This window comes from Ochotona princeps, chromosome 10, assembly GCF_030435755.1.
Source record: "Ochotona princeps isolate mOchPri1 chromosome 10, mOchPri1.hap1, whole genome shotgun sequence".
In the NCBI taxonomy this organism is placed as follows: Eukaryota; Metazoa; Chordata; class Mammalia; order Lagomorpha; family Ochotonidae; genus Ochotona; species Ochotona princeps.
Genome location: NC_080841.1, coordinates 60,978,794 through 60,995,291, shown reverse-complemented (window position 1 = coordinate 60,995,291; position 16,498 = coordinate 60,978,794). Strand labels below are relative to the sequence as shown.

Below are 16,498 nucleotides of genomic sequence, written 5' to 3'. Positions count from 1 at the left end.
AGTCACTTCCTATCGGATTTCCTACATGGGATTGAAGCAGCCAGAACCCTCCACATAGGGTCTGATGACATTGGAACAACAGACATGAGCCCTAGGAGGTTCTCAGAGATAGAAGAACTGTAAATTTCCTTCTGGACTTAGGAGAGGAGCTTTCTCTGGTCCTTATTTAGTTCCAATTTTGGCTCCCCATCCTCTCTGGCAATGACCATCAGGTCGCTCAGGAGCCCCGTAATTATCAGATAGACAGAGAGAGAATCATATGGGAAGATTTGAACAGACAGGAAAACATCAACTGGCCTATAATTGCTCAGCCTGCACCTTACTTGTCAGGTTACCGACTTGGCCTTTCCTAGAACTCACTAGGTAGGATACAGAGTTCAGTTATTACTCACTAACTAAGATACGGGAGATTTCTCTGTGCACCTGCCTAAGATTGTTCTACTCCTCAAGTGTTAACATATGGCTTATTAGAACTATAAACCAGTTTTGATTTTCCTAAAATGCACAAAGTTCTATAAAATCTTGAATACTATAAACTGCTAAATATAAATATAACCATAGAAAAACAAAAGGGATTATTTGAACAGCCTTAGAGGAGAATGCATCAAAATTATAATGGAATCTCCAAATAATGTTGCTAATATTTTGAATACTGATTTTTTTGAGGAATTGTGTATCCTGCAACCTTGATAGGCTCATTTCTTTTAATGACATTTTTGTAGATTCTGTAGAATTTTCTGTGCAAGTGGATTTTGTGAGTATATTTTATGACTTCATTTTATCTTCTTTGTTGGCCTAATAACTACAACCTATCATTGTATTATTTTGGTTGCTGACTTGGAGTTTATAATTCTCATCTCTGCCTCATTGCAATTTACCTTAAAATGATATGCTATTTTACACTGGCATTATAAGAACATTAACCAATATGTTTCCATTTCTCTCCTCATAATCATTTGGTATTGTCATGATACATTTTGCTTCGGAATATGTCACATCTACAACACATTATTGTGATTTTTTGCTTTAAATAATTGTTATCTATAGGATGTTTCAGCTATATCATCTATCATTGCAGGAGGGCTTTTAGTACCTTTTTTCTAATTTTGGTGAAAAATGATACCTGCCAGTGATCTTTCCCTTGTGAACTTTCCTCAAACAATTGATATTCAAATAAGCAATAATATCAACACACTGTAGCCAACTCTAGTAAAAAATACTGACCAGTTACTGAAGTAGCTAGACTATCTCATAACTATCTTACAGACCATATATTTCATTGTAGCAATAACCCCTGGCTTTGTTAAGGCTGAAGCCTTAATCACATACGTTAATAATTTACATGCTCTCATAACATTGCTCCTCAGTTGGGCCCAGTGCTGTGGCCTAGCAGCTAAAAGTCGTTGCCTTGATCGTGCCAGGATCCCATATGGGCACCAGTTTAATCCTGGCAGCTCCATTTCCCATCCAGCTCCCTGCCTGTGACCTGGGAAGGCAATTGAGGACGGCCCAAAGCCTTGGGACCTTGCACCTGTGTGGGAGACCTGGAAGAAGTTCCTGGCTCCTGGCATCGGATCGGCGCAGCACCAGCCGCTGCGCTCACTTGGGGAGTGAATCATCGGACGGAAGATTTTCCTCTCTGTATATCTGACTTTGCAATAAAAAAAAATTGAACATTGCTCCTCAGTCATTCAGTGTGAGCCAGTCTCACTCTGCTCACAACATCCTAAGCCTCTTGAGGCAATTGAATATATTTCCAAGTTCTTCAGTATTGTCACAATTATAAGACCCACATACAACAAGTATTTTTCTCACATGAACAGCCTATCAATACATTGATTAGAATGAAGTAACAGAAATTGAAGTCAAGGTTGTCAAACTAGCAAACAATATATACAATAAACCTTAACAATAATTCTCCTTCTAAGCATATGTCTATCTTTTCCTATCAAGTCAGTCTGTAAGAATTTAATATGAGCATGAATCCTGGCCTGGTCTCACAACCCAAAATTGGTAAGTTGCATTATTAGCATGCCTCGCCTATCCCTTAAGCAGTAGGAATCCTTTCCAACACTTTCTTTGATGTGTCCTGCCATTAAAATGCCTGCATCATGCTAAGTAGCAGGGATCCAAAGGAGTATAAGATGTAATCCATGCCTCTAGGGAATTCGATGTGAAGCAGACATACCAAAATCTATTTTTTTTCTTATTTTCCAGCTGAAATTCTAGCCAGCTCAGCATTCTTACTTTAGGCATCCACTCTAAGTACAGACTGCACCTAGTTTATTGCCTGAAATGAATCAACTTGCTTCCCAACCTACCCAATGTGTGGAAAGTGAAATTTCATCAAAGTTCATCTAACAACAGTGATTTCAAAGGACTGGAAGAGTTGAGAAAAGTTGCTAAACAAAGAAGAGGAAAAATAATATTTCCTCTCCCCCACTAGAAAGAAATTAGTCTTTCCAGATATTACCAAGCCTTCAAGCCACATAAACCATTTGTAGTGAGTAACTAACAGCTTTATATGTTTACTCATTTAGTTCCAGGCTATTTGATAAAATCAACTTGGCAACAGTGATTTGTCCCGAAACAAGTTAGCTGAAACGATGATCTGATTGACAAAGAATATGCTCAGAAAACCCCTTTTTTTGCTCAGTGTAGCTCATTCTCATCCAGTTATTCCTACTCTGTGATTCTCAGAACTTCAAACATAGGCACAGAACTTAAATATCTAATACTTGAGAGGTCATCAAAACCCATCCACAGTTCCCACCATAAATAATTGTAACTATTACAAAATGTGCATATGGCATACTCAAATGTTATCTATAGCAACTTACAAAACACGAACTTGTTCAATTTACAGAATTTATAAACTTACGAAAAACATTATCAAACTGGTAAAAATGAATCAGAAAATTCTCTAAAATTCCAATTCTTAGTTATTATTATTCATTTTAGTCTTGTCAATTTACTTCACTTTTTTAAAGTTTTATTTATTTTTATTGGAAAGTCAGATATACAGAGAGGAGGAGATAGCACGGAGAAAGATCTTCCATCAGCTATTTCACTCTCCAAGTGAGCGCAGCGGCAAATGCTGAGCCAACCCAAAGTCAGGAGCCAAGAGCCTCCTCTGGGTCTCCCACATCGGTGCAGGGTCCCAAGTGCTTGGGCCATTCTAAACTGCTTTCCCAGGGCAAAGCAGGAAGCTGGAAGTGAAGTGGAGCAGCTGGCATAATAACTGGCGCCCATACAAGATCCCAGTACTTGCAAGGTGAGGACTTCAACTACTAGGCTACTGTGCCGGACTCAATTTACTTTTCTTTGAAAAAACAATTAAAATTTTGTCTGGAAAATAAGAAAGGTACAACTACTTCATATAAACACGTACAGAGCTGATATATAATAGATTCCTATTTTGTCAAAAACATTTCTAGATCAAATCGGGGTGAGTGGTAAAGTGGCTGAGATGCCACTGGAATGTCCACATCACATATAACAGTGTCTGGGTCTGAGTTCTGGCCCTGTTCCCAATTCTAGCTTCCTACAAATGTATATTTTAGAAGTAACAAGTTGTACTTAGGCCATCGCAACCATGTGGAAAATCTGGATTGAGTTCATAAAACCCATCTCAACCTGGCCCAATAATGACTTTCAAATAAATACACATTTTAGAACATTGAATCATGCTATGCATACTGTTTGAAAGCAAATCATTTTTATTTATTTCATCTTTCCAAGTTGAATCTTTAGATTGATATCAACAAATTCCTATGTTGTATATTTAAGGGTTACTTTTTTGCTATCAGTACTAGCACAATAGCAGCAATAACTACATATGATCAATGTGAAACAAAAACAACAAAAAATCAGGAGAATCAAGATGGCGGAATGGTGTAAGGACATGTTTTAACAGAGGGAGAATTATTAGCCAGCGTGAAGCAGAGAGGGCACATTCCAGGAAATAGGATGTTACAGACCGATGTCAGAGGGCCACCTGGAAACTGACACACACGGGAAAGCAGGGGAGACAATGGTGTGCTGTTACAATGACTAGATGTCACAGTGACAGTTACCAAATAGCGACTGAACTGAAATAGTGGCCGAACTGCACTAGCAACCAAATGGAGAGGAGAGTTCACCAGCGCTCAGCGGATGAACCAAGGCAAAGAAATGCCTGTCCTGCTCGTTTGTTTGATTTGACCAGGAGCAGAGACAGAGCAGATCCCATACAGGCAGTGCAGGAACAAGGGGGATTTCACAGCCCAGGCCCCTATCAGAGCTGCATCGGGCCATTTTATGCAAGGAGGCAAAGGCTATGGGACAGGACTACACACACGAGAAACTCCAAGTGAACTTATTTCTGACTCAGTGCATTGCACCAACATAGTATTCTAAGGTTCCACCCAAAATAGATCCAAGTAGCACCCAGACATTATGCCTAGCAGATCCAGCACTCCACCAGTGGCAGATCAGGTGCCATTTGGCACAGTGTGGCAAAGGCTTTGAAAAGCAGAAACAATAGTGAGCTGTGCATGCGCTGAGCTGGGAGCAAATGCACTTCTACCTCAGTGCATTGCATGGTCCCACATCAAAAATAATACCAACTTTGGCATCTTGCGACTCAAAATAGGTCCATGTGGCCCTCAGACCTAATGCCCAGCAGGTTCTGGCAAGATCAGCACCACCAACCACCTAGCTATTTAGGACACCTGGTGTCTCCCTAATCCTGGGAACTGCTCAAACAGCAAGTGGGAGGAAGGTTGTACAGGCAACAGTGCAGCCTCAGCACAAGATCAGAGAGGGTAGAGAGTGGTAAGGCAGGAGCTAGGGCTATGGAGACTGTGGTGGAAGTCTAACATAAGAACCCACACCTGAAACTCACTGGAGGGAGTGGCACAAGTGACTGCAAACAAATAGCCGGGTACCAACCACAAGAAGTAAATTGAACTGCAGACTTGTGGGTGACACAGCTTGAAAACCTGCCCTAAGGAGAAGAATTTGCTCACCAGAAGTAAAATGACCAAGAGCAAAAGAAGAGACAGAGGCACAATGAATATTACTGAAGACTCCTCTGCAAAGGAGCACAAGCCTTTGCCAAACTCAGAGTTAACTGAGGAATACATCGAGAAAATGGGGGGATACAGAATTCAGAAAACTTGTCCTAAAGCTTTGTATCAGCAACAAGAAGTACATACAGGAGTTCAAGGAATTTAAGGAATATGTCACACAGGAAATAGCAACACTGAAACAAAATCTAGATGAATTATTGGAAATGAAGGATGCAATAGAGCAAATTAAAAATCCTGTGGAAAGTCTCGTTAATAGAATGAGTGAGGCAGGAGAAAGAATCTCAGGATTGGAAGAGATTTCTTGTCCCCAAGGGGAAACAATCAAAAAGCTGGAAGCAGAGCTGGATCAGGCCAAAAAAAGTATTCAAGAATTAAGAGACATTATTGAAAGAACAAATATAGGAGTTATGGGAGTTTCAGTAGGTGCAGAAAGAGAAACTGGGATTGAAAATGTTTTAATGAAGCAATAAACTGAAATTTTCCTAATCTGGAGAAAGAATTGGGAAAGAACATCCAGGAGGGGCACAGAACTCCCAACACAGATGACCAAAAGCAATCTTCACCACAACACATGACAATCAAGTTCTCTTCGGTTGAACATAAGGAAAAGATCCTTAAGTGTGCATGTGAAAAAGAATCAATTGACATAAAGGGGAATGACAATTAAATTCATAGCTGATGTCTCACAGAAAACTCTACAGACCAGAAGAGAATGGAGCAACATATTCCAGATTCTAAAAGAAAAAAAAAATTGTCCGCCCAGAATAACGTACCCAGCAAAGCTTTCCTTTGTGTTTGAAAATGAAATAAAATTCTTCCACAGTAAAGAAAAAAAAAGTTAACAGAATATGCCTCTTCCAAACCTGCCCTATTTGAATAGTTAGAGATGTTCTCTTGACAGAGAGGAGGAATAGTACCCAGTAAAACCAAAGACAAATGTGGTGCACATCCCAGTAAAACAATAACAGAAGACTAAATCAATGAACAACCCATTACTAAAATGAGAGGACCAAATTGCCACCTGCTCATATTAACCCTAAATATAAATGGCTTAAACCCATCAATCAAATGTCATAGAGTAGTAGACAGGATTTTTGTTTTTAAACCAAACTCCATCTGTTTGTTGCCTACAGAAGATACATCTTACCAACAAAGATCAACGGGAACTATATCTTATGGATTTTGATGTGTTTATTTTTATTTTTATTTCTTCAGGACACTTGTTTGCATTAAATTCTTCAGTGACTAATCATACAATAGCATTATTTTCTTGAAGAAGTTTCTTGATTTTCTTTTTCATTTATTCAGCAACACATTAGTCATTGTAAGTTTCTGTTTTTAGTTTTCTTGCTGTTGTTGATTTTGTTTTGTATATTTTCATTTAAGGAGCTGTGTAGTAACTGTGTAATGGAGACTATAATATCCAGTAGCATGTTGTTTAACTTTGTGGCATTGTAAATTTCTATTGTAATTTTCTATTTTTTTTCTTGATTTTGCTTTGTGGCTTTTCACTTGATGGGATTTATAGTGGCTGTGTAGTAGAGACTTGCATGTCCATATGTGAGGATATGGTGCAGTGTGCATCTCTACTTCTGGATTGAGGATGGATTCCCAGTGAAACTGTTGAATGTGTCTTGACAATGGGATGCTGGACTCTCTGCCATTGTCCATGCCTGCAATGATGGACTTATGACTGTTTATAAGAAACTAGGCTGTTGTGATGTTGTGGGAGAACCCAGTGTTGGAGGGTGGGGGAGATTAAAGAGGGAGTGGGGGAAATCCCAGGACCTGTGGAAGTGTATCATAAAATGATAATAATAATAATATTAAAATGAAAAACATCAAAGCCCCTCAGAGTTCTGAAAAAATGACCTCGGACAAACCATCGTGTTTTTTAGTGATCTTTGGCCAAATGACTTATAGCCTGTTGGATGTGATCATCTCTTTCGCTCTTTAATGATTCATTTCTTTGAAAAGTAGTTAGAGAGAGAGAGAAAGGCAGAGACAGAAAGATCTTCCTTCCACTGACTCAGTCCCCAGATGGCCACAAAGGCCAGGACTGGGCCAGGCCAAATCTAAATACCTGGAATTCCATTTTGAATCTCTTACATGAGTAGTCATGTCCCATGTATTTAAGCCATCTTTCACTACTTTCCCAGATTGGTTAATGGGGAGCTGGGGAGCTGGAATGGAAGTGGAACAGTCAGGACATTACCAGGTGCTTACATGGGACATGGTTTTAGCCCACCACACCACAACACAGAGCCCCATGATGATTTTTAAGAAGTAAAGGACCTTCTAATTAAGATGATGGATTCCCTCCAAATCAGGTCTTTTGACTAAAAACAGACTAACAACTTCCCACGTTTTGCAATGCCGTGAATGAGTATGATGATATTGAAGACATTATCCCTCAACTGAAGATAAGGAATGTGCTGTTCTCCATATTTCTGACCAAACCCATTATACTAAGCACCCAATATAATACTCTGAATCTACCTCCCTTACAAGTGCATACAAATGCTAGAAGGCTGCTCTTGGCACCATGATTTCTTTGTTTTTACCCCAACACCATACTGTTGTGATTACTGTAATTTTACAATATGTCTTACAACCAGGGAACCTTATTTCACCAACTCAGATCTTTTTCAAATTTGAGCCTATCAGTTCTTTTGCATGTGCCTATGATTTTTAAAATGAAACAGTTGCTTGCTGGAATTTTGATTTCAGAAGGTCTGACATAATAATTATTTTCCCAAACTATGGACATGTTATGTCTCTCCATTGATTTAGCTGTTTAATTTATTTAAATGAACTAATTTTCATTATAGAAGTTATTCATGTCTTTGAACATATTTATTCTTGAGTACTTAATATTTTTCAATGCTTTAACGGATTACCTTTATTTATATTTAAGTTTCTAATTTTGCATTGCAAATATACAGAACTACATTTAAATTTTGTATATTGATGTTTTTAATACCGCAACCAACTCATATGTGTATGAACAACTGATGTTAAATTGGCATAAGAAAAAGGCATAAATACAGTATCTTAAAAAAAACCAAGGGTCAGAATTGTGTGGGTAAAGCTGCTGTCTGCAATATTGGCATTCCATATGTGCACTGGTTCAAATTCCAGCTGCTCCACTTCTAACTCAGTTCACTGTTAATGTGTCTGAGAAAGCATTGAAGGATGGCTCAAGTCCTTGGGCCCCTATGAACAAAGGAAACCTGGAAGAAGCTCCTGGCTCCTGGCTCCTGGTTTTGGCATGGTTTAGACCTGGTAGTTGCAGTCATTGGGAAGTTACTGGTGGATAGAAGGGCACCCTCCCTCCTTCCTCTCTCAGTAACTCAGCCTTCAAATAAATCAAATGAAATAAATCTTTTTAAAAAAAACACACACACATACACAAAAGAGAAAAAATTGGATGCTCAAATAATTGGATGTCCAAAAATTAGGTATTCAAATAAAAATAAGCAAATAAATAAAAATAAACTTCAATAGGGTCCTCGTTGTGGCACATCTCATTAAGCCACCTCCTGCAATGCCAGCACCCCAAGTAGGCTCCAATTCAAGTCCTGCCTGCTCCACTTTCAATTCTGCTCTCTGCTCTTCTGCCTGGGAAAGAACAAAAGATGGCCCAGGTGGGAGATCTGGGTGAATCTCCAGGCTCCTAGACATTGTGGACATTTGGGAAACGAACAGACACAGGTAGAAGATCTCTCTTTCTCTCTCTTGCTCTTTTTCTGATGCTGCGCCTTTTAAGTAAATGAATAAACAAATCACTGCTTAAAAAAATTAAACCTCAGGGCACTGAGTCATTAGCCACTGCCCTCAGTGCTGGAATCATATATATGCACTAGCCGTTCAAATAAATAAAAATCTTTAAAAAAGGAAAAAAAGGTGACCTTCAAGCAATGGAAGTAATTTCAAAATATAGTGCTGAAATAATTAGATGTTCAAATAAAAAGAAGCAAATATCACCTTTAATCCATACCTTATCTTTTTATAAAAACTTAACTGAAAATGGATGATAGCTTTAAACATAAACCCTAAAATTCTGGAAGTGCATAGAAGAATGCCTTTATGACCTGTAGTTTGGCAATAATCTCAAATATGGCACATAAAGCATAATACACAGAAGACACACTCATAAATTGGACTTCATAAAGTTTAAAAATCCTGCTCTCAGATACATTATTGAGTGAAAAGAGAAACCGCTGATTCTGAGAAAATATTTGAAACTCACAAGTCTGAGTAAGTTTTTAAATAGAATGTGTGTAGAACTCTCAAAACACAATCCTGATTCAACTCAATTTTCAAGAGGATACAAGATTTGAATAGACGATGCACCAAGGAAACTATATACATAGCCAATAAACAAATTAAAAGATTTTCAAGATCAACAAATTCTAAAACATGTAAATTACAATTGTAAGAAACCATTATATACCTATTAGAATGACTAAAATTAAAAAGACTCAGCAAATATTGATGAGCCTGCAGAGGAACTAGAACTCTCCTACGCTACTGGTTGGAGTGTGAAATATCACCACTACTTTGGAAAATGGTTTAGCAATTTGTTAAAAGGTTAAGCACCTATCTGCCATACGATCCAGCAACGTCTCTCCTAGCCATATTCTACTCAAGAGACAGGAAAGCGTATGTCTAGGCAAAAACTTTATCTATATGTGACTGCTCATGATAACCACAAACTGGGAACAACCCAAGTGTCATTAACAAGTGAACAAGTAAATGGTGGGATAGCCAAGCAACAGAATACTACTCAGTCATAGACAGGAATGAAGAGCGGATGCAAGTTAGAACTTGAATGAACTGGATAAATAATGATTACAAAAGATAGAAGCCACATAAGAAAGAATACATATGGTGTGGTTCCGGCTGTATAAAATTCTAGACAGTACGACCCATCTACATTGGCAAACAACAGTTGAGTCGTTGCTTGGGGATGGGGTGAAGTGGGGAGCAAGTATTACGCAAGCTGTGGGGAAAATTTTGGTCATGATGATCACATTTACTGCCTTGATTGCAACCTTGATTTCAGGGTGAAGACTTTTTACCTTGAAACATACCAAGTGATGCAGTTTATTGACTGCCAATTATACCTCAACAAAGCTACTTGAAAATAGGAGGATATATCCTACCAGCAGCCATGCATTTGTAAGGTCAACGGGAAAAGCTGAGTATAGTTTGTGAACTTCAGAGATCTCCCTGTAATAGGCAGACACCTCAGTGTGGCTGGGCTGTGCCCAAAGCTGTATTTCACTTTCACATTGTGTGAGAGTTTGCTCCCTGGGCTGGGCTGTTGTTTGCATGTCCTCAGGGATAATGCAGGACACTGACTAGCCAGCTGGGAGGAATCAACCAGATCTCCAAGGAAATTCAGTTTCGAATTTGGGTGAAAACCAGCCATGAGCATTACAGTCCTAAAGAAACTCAGAATTTCCTAAGCCCTCGAGAGCTATAGCGTCAGATCAAAGTCACGCAGCAGCAGCAACTTGGGACTGGAACAGCTCTGGCCAGACTAGCTGACTGCATTTGGATGTCACTTGAAACAAACACAAGCAAATTATGGAGTTATTTGCTCTCATAGATGGTCTTCAGTGGGATCCTGCAACCACACCACTGCAGTCCTGTAGGGGAAAGGGTTCAGACCTTCCATCACACCCTAAAGGATCTCCCTTACTGTAACAAGATAAAGAACGGTGGGCAAGGATCCAGCTATACCTGAGGTTTTTTTCTCCTCCCATATGTATCTCCTTTGGAGGGGGAGGAAGGTGGGACTTCTGAGTTATTCCCATAATTCCTGCTGAGATTAAATCTACTTGCCCCAAGGTCTTGAATTCTCCTAGCCACCACCAGTTGTATTTCCTCTCTGGGGGGCTTTCTGCAGGCTGCCCCCACTATTCCAGCACTGTCTCCCACTTTCCTGCCAGGCTTGCTCCAATAACTGGCAGTTATTTCCAAGTCTCCAGGTATGCAGGTTGGTCGACACAAAGGATGCAGTCCTACCTGTCCTCCCAGCTGCCCATCCACATCATTTACCTTAGTCTGAGCGATTACAGAGGCGTCGGTTTCCCTGAACCCTTCGGGGACCAAGTGATGGGCAACGCGTCCCCTCCCCCGAACCCTCACTGCAGCCCTCCGGCTGGGCTCTCACCCGGCCACTTCAGCACCTCTCCAGACGCAAACCCCTGGGCAATCCCTTCGCCAGGCCTGGCTTTTCAGAACCGCTTTCTTGCTTGACCTTGAAACCGGAGCCTGTAGATACAGCTCATTTCCGTGAATGACTTGGTAGTCGACGGGAGCCAGGCTCAGTCCAGAAGGAGCTCAAGTGGCCCTTGGCACGGCTCGCCTCACCTGTGCCTTCTGCTGAACGCCGCGCCCCCCTCCCCGTAGGTGCAGGCGCGCGTCAACTTCTTCCCGGGACTGGCTGTGCTCCTCTGTCCCAGGGGAGGTGGGGTGCCACCTCGGCGCCCCGGCCCCTCCCGCAGCTCCGCCGGGGCGCGCGGTTCCTTACCCAGCGTCACCGCCAGCGGCAGCAGCAGCGCCAGGAGGGCGTGAGCCGGGAATGAACGGAGCTGTCGCGGGACCATCGCAGCAGGCTTGGCAGTGCCCCGCCGGCACGTCCCGGGCCAGAGGCGCGGGGGATGCCGCGATGCCCAGGCGCAGGCGAGGTGGAGAGCGCAGCTCCGGGACCAGTAGCCCAGCCAGATGCATTCGCTTTCGCTTTTGCTTTGGCCCCCGGAGGGCCGCGGAGAGGTGCGAACCAGTGACAGACCCATGACTCAGCATCCCCACCCCTGCTCTGGGAGAAGCCTCAGCAGCTGACTGTGATCCTCGCGCCACCAAACTTTGCTTCCCCGGCACCGCTGGCGGTGTGCAGCTGTTCCAGGGCTCTCACCTGTCTCAGTCCAGGATCCTCCTCCCCGGGAAGCGCCTCGTAGGTCAGTTCAGTCTGAATACCCGCTGCAGCCAGCTGCCAGCCGTCAGTAAACAAACTCTTTAGGACGTTTGTGTCTGATTTTGTCTTGTCCCGCTCGCTGGTCACTTCCACCTGGCTGGTTTCTGCCCAGCAGCCCTAACTGCAGTTCTCTCAGTTCCCCCTCTAGTGGCTTTTCTCTCGGCTATCTGCGCTCACGGTCAGTGCGTGAAAGCAAAGGCGTAGCCCCACTGCGCCTGGCACTGGCAGCAGCCTGTGCCTCTGGGCCACCTGCCCAGCGACCAGAGCACAGCCTCAGCCACTTGCTGGTACCTGCTGTGGCAGTGACTGGTTGCCTGCTGCAGCCCTGGTCCCGCCACTTTTCTTTATTCGCAGCCGCTTCCTTCCTCCACAGGAAAAATGTCAACTATTTGAAGGGGTGGGAGGCGGAGAGAGTGGAGGAGAGGAACTGAGTTTTTTTCACCGATGCGGTTTTTGTTTGTTTTTCTGGGACAAGTTCTCCCAGCCTGCCAGCCCTCCTCTGCAGCCAGCCGGCTTTTTCCTTCCTTGGGCTCTCGTCTAAATTACTTCTAGGCTTAAGGAGAACCAGGTTGTAACGGAAAAGCTTCAGGTGCAATCAGAAATTAACAGGGAGAATAAGACAAGTGGAATCAGGCAACACACAAAGCCCTGGGCATCAGTCTGATGCTTGTTACGGGCCATTTCAAGGCTCTCTAGGCGGTTTTCTTGAGGTGACTCTGGACGCAGTGTTAAGAAGAGAGGTTCCAGTTCTGGTTGCTGCACTTCCCATCCAGCTCCCTCCTGAGCAGCGTTGTACTGGAGTCCTCAGGTAACTGGATTCTGGACATAAACGACTTTTTTTTTAAGATTTATTTTATTTTTATTACAAAGTCAGATATACTGAGAGGAGGAGAGATAGAGAGGAAGTGGAGCTGCCGGGATTAGACAAGGACCTTAGCCACTAGGCCACGCTGCCGAGCCCCATAAACGACTTTTAACAGCTTGAATTTGACATTTGAATTTGGTACACTAAACAGCTCTATTTTTAAAATAAATCTTTTAATTCCTACATATTTGGCAGATATTCTGTCCACTGGTTCACTCTCCAAATGATTACAACGGCCTCAGCTGAACCGATCTGAAGCCAGGAACCAGGACCTTCTTCAGGTCTCCCACACGGGTTCAGGGTCCAAAGGCTTTGGGCAGTCCTTGACTGCTTTCCCAGGCCACAAGCAGGGAGCTGGATGGGAAGTGGAGCAGCCAGGAAACGAATCAGGGCCCATATGGGATTCCAAGCATGTAAGGTGAGGATTTAGCCACTAGGCTATCCAGGTCTTCCCTTCCTTTCCTTTTTTTTTTTTTTTTTAAGTTTTATAAAATGATATTCAGTGGCGGCAGCAGCAGGTTCTGAAATTTCTTCACAAAATTAAACACTGGAGTTTCAATAAAGAAAGAAACTGGGTCTGACGCGGTAGCCTAATGGCTAAAGTCCTAGCCTTGCTTGGATCCCATATGGGTGCCCACTCTAGTCCTGGCAGTCCCGTTTCCCATCCAGCTCCCTGCTTGTGGCCTGGGAAAGCAGTCAAGGAAGACCCAAAGCCTTGGGACCTTGCACCTGCGTGGAAGACTCAGAAAGAAGCTACTGGCTCTTGGCTTCGGGTCAGTTGAGCTCTGGCAGTTGCGGCCACTTGGGAAATGAATCAGCAGTTGAAAGATCTTCTTCTCTGCCTCTCATCCTTTCTGTCTATCTGATTTTCAATTAAAATAAATAAATAAATAAATATTTCCAGTCTACTACTCTATGACATTTGATTGATGGGTTTAAGCCATTTATATTTAGGGTTAATATGAGCAGGTGGCAATTTGGTCCTCTTATTTTAGTAATGGGTTGTTCATTGATTTAGTCTTCTGTTATTGTTTTACTGGGATGTGCTCCACGTTTGTCTTTGGTTTTACTGGGTACTATTCCTCCTCTCTGTCAAGAGGGCATCTTTAAGTGTTTAAGCAAGCAAAGTTTGGAAGAGGCATATTCTTTTAACTTTTTTTTTCTTTACTGTGGAAGAATTTTATTTCATTTTCAAACACAAAGGAAAGCTTTACTGGGTATGTTATTCTGGGCCGACAATTTTTTTTTCTTTTAGAATCTGGAATATGTTGCTCCATTCTCTTCTGGTCTGTAGAGTTTTCTGTGAGACATCAGCTGTGAATTTAATTGTCATTCCCCTTTATGTCAATTGATTCTTTTTCACATACACACTTAAGGATCTTTTCCTTATGTTCAACCGAAGAGAACTTGATTGTCATGTGTTGTGGTGAAGATTGCTTTTGGTCATCTGTGTTGGGAGTTCTGTGCCCCTCCTGGATGTTCTTTCCCAATTCTTTCTCCAGATTAGGAAAATTTCAGTTTATTGCTTCATTAAAACATTTTCAATCCCAGTTTCTCTTTCTGCACCTACTGAAACTCCCATAACTCCTATATTTGTTCTTTCAATAATGTCTCTTAATTCTTGAATACTTTTTTTGGCCTGATCCAGCTCTGCTTCCAGCTTTTTGATTGTTTCCCCTTGGGGACAAGAAATCTCTTCCAATCCTGAGATTCTTTCTCCTGCCTCACTCATTCTATTAACGAGACTTTCCACAGGATTTTTAATTTGCTCTATTGCATCCTTCATTTCCAATAATTCATCTAGATTTTGTTTCAGTGTTGCTATTTCCTGTGTGACATATTCCTTAAATTCCTTGAACTCCTGTATGTACTTCTTGTTGCTGATACAAAGCTTTAGGACAAGTTTTCTGAATTCTGTATCCCCCCATTTTCTCGATGTATTCCTCAGTTAACTCTGAGTTTGGCAAAGGCTTGTGCTCCTTTGCAAAGGAGTCTTCAGTAATATTCATTGTGCCTCTGTCTCTTCTTTTGCTCTTGGTCATTTTACTTCTGGTGAGCAAATTCTTCTCCTTAGGGCAGGTTTTCAAGCTGTGTCACCCACAAGTCTGCAGTTCAATTTACTTCTTGTGGTTGGTACCCGGCTATTTGTTTGCAGTCACTTGTGCCACTCCCTCCAGTGAGTTTCAGGTGTGGGTTCTTATGTTAGACTTCCACCACAGTCTCCATAGCCCTAGCTCCTGCCTTACCACTCTCTACCCTCTCTGATCTTGTGCTGAGGCTGCACTGTTGCCTGTACAACCTTCCTCCCACTTGCTGTTTGAGCAGTTCCCAGGATTAGGGAGACACCAGGTGTCCTAAATAGCTAGGTGGTTGGTGGTGCTGATCTTGCCAGAACCTGCTGGGCATTAGGTCTGAGGGCCACATGGACCTATTTTGAGTCGCAAGATGCCAAAGTTGGTATTATTTTTGATGTGGGACCATGCAATGCACTGAGGTAGAAGTGCATTTGCTCCCAGCTCAGCGCATGCACAGCTCACTATTGTCCCTGCAGTTTCTTTTTTTTTTTCCCAAGATTTATTTTATTTTTATTGGAAAGTCAGATATACAGAGAGGAGAACAGACAGAGAGAAAGATCTTTTGTCCAATGATTCACTGTCCAAGTGGGCACAACAGCCGGTGCTATGCCAATCCCAAAGGCAGGAGCCAGGAACCTTCTCCAGGTCTCCCACAAAGGTGCAGAGTCCCAAGCAGTTGGGCTGTCCTTGACTGCTTTCCCAGGCCACAAGCAGGGAGCTGGTTGGCAAATGGAGCTGCTTGGATTAGAAATGGCGACCATATGGGATCTCGGCTCGTTCAAGGCGAGGACTTTAGCCATGGCACAGGGCCTGTCCCTGGTTTTTCAAAACCTTTGCCACACTGTGCCAAATGGCACTTGATCTGTCACTGGTGGAGTGCTGGATCTGCTAGGCATAATGTCTGTGTGCTACTTGGACCTATTTTGGGTTGAGCCTTAGAATACTATGTTGGTGCAATGCACTGAGTCAGAAATAAGTTCACTTGGAATTTATTGTGTATGTGGTCCTGTCCCATAGCCTTTGCCTCCTTGCATAAAATGGCCCGATGCAGCTCTGATAGGGGCCTGGGCTGTGAAATCCCCCTTGTTCCTGCACTGCCTGTATGGGATCTGCTCTGTCTCTGCTCCTGGTCAAATCAAACAAACGAGCAGGACAGGCATTTCTTTGCCTTGGTTCATCCGCTGAGTGCTGGTGCACTCCCCTTCCCATCTGGTTGTGGTGGAGCTCTGGCTGTTGGTGGAGGTCAGATGGTGATTCACTGACTGCCACTGTGACATCTGGTCATTGCAACAGCACACCATTTCTGCCCTGCTTTCCCATGTCTGTCAGTTTCCAGGTGGCCCTCTGCCATTGGTCTGTCCCATCCTATTTCCTGGAATGTGCCCTTTTTCACCCTGGCTAATAATTCTCCATTTGTGTAATTGTGTTTACCCTATTCCACCAACTTGAATCCCCTATTTACCGTTCTTCCTAGTGGTATGTTCCTCTTTAAGCCTAT

General features: G+C 42.5%; 1 protein-coding gene across 1 annotated transcript in view; it reads right to left on the bottom strand.

The window, feature by feature from the left end:
• Positions 1-11,977, bottom strand: part of IL15RA (interleukin 15 receptor subunit alpha) — a 56,895-nt gene extending 44,918 nt beyond the window's left edge. The window contains exon 1 of the mRNA XM_058669523.1: positions 11,617-11,977. Coding sequence (XP_058525506.1) covers positions 11,617-11,881 — 265 coding nt within the window. The 5' untranslated portion in view covers positions 11,882-11,977. The remainder of the gene's footprint in view (positions 1-11,616) is intronic.
• Between the last annotated feature and the right edge of the window lie 4,521 nt (positions 11,978-16,498).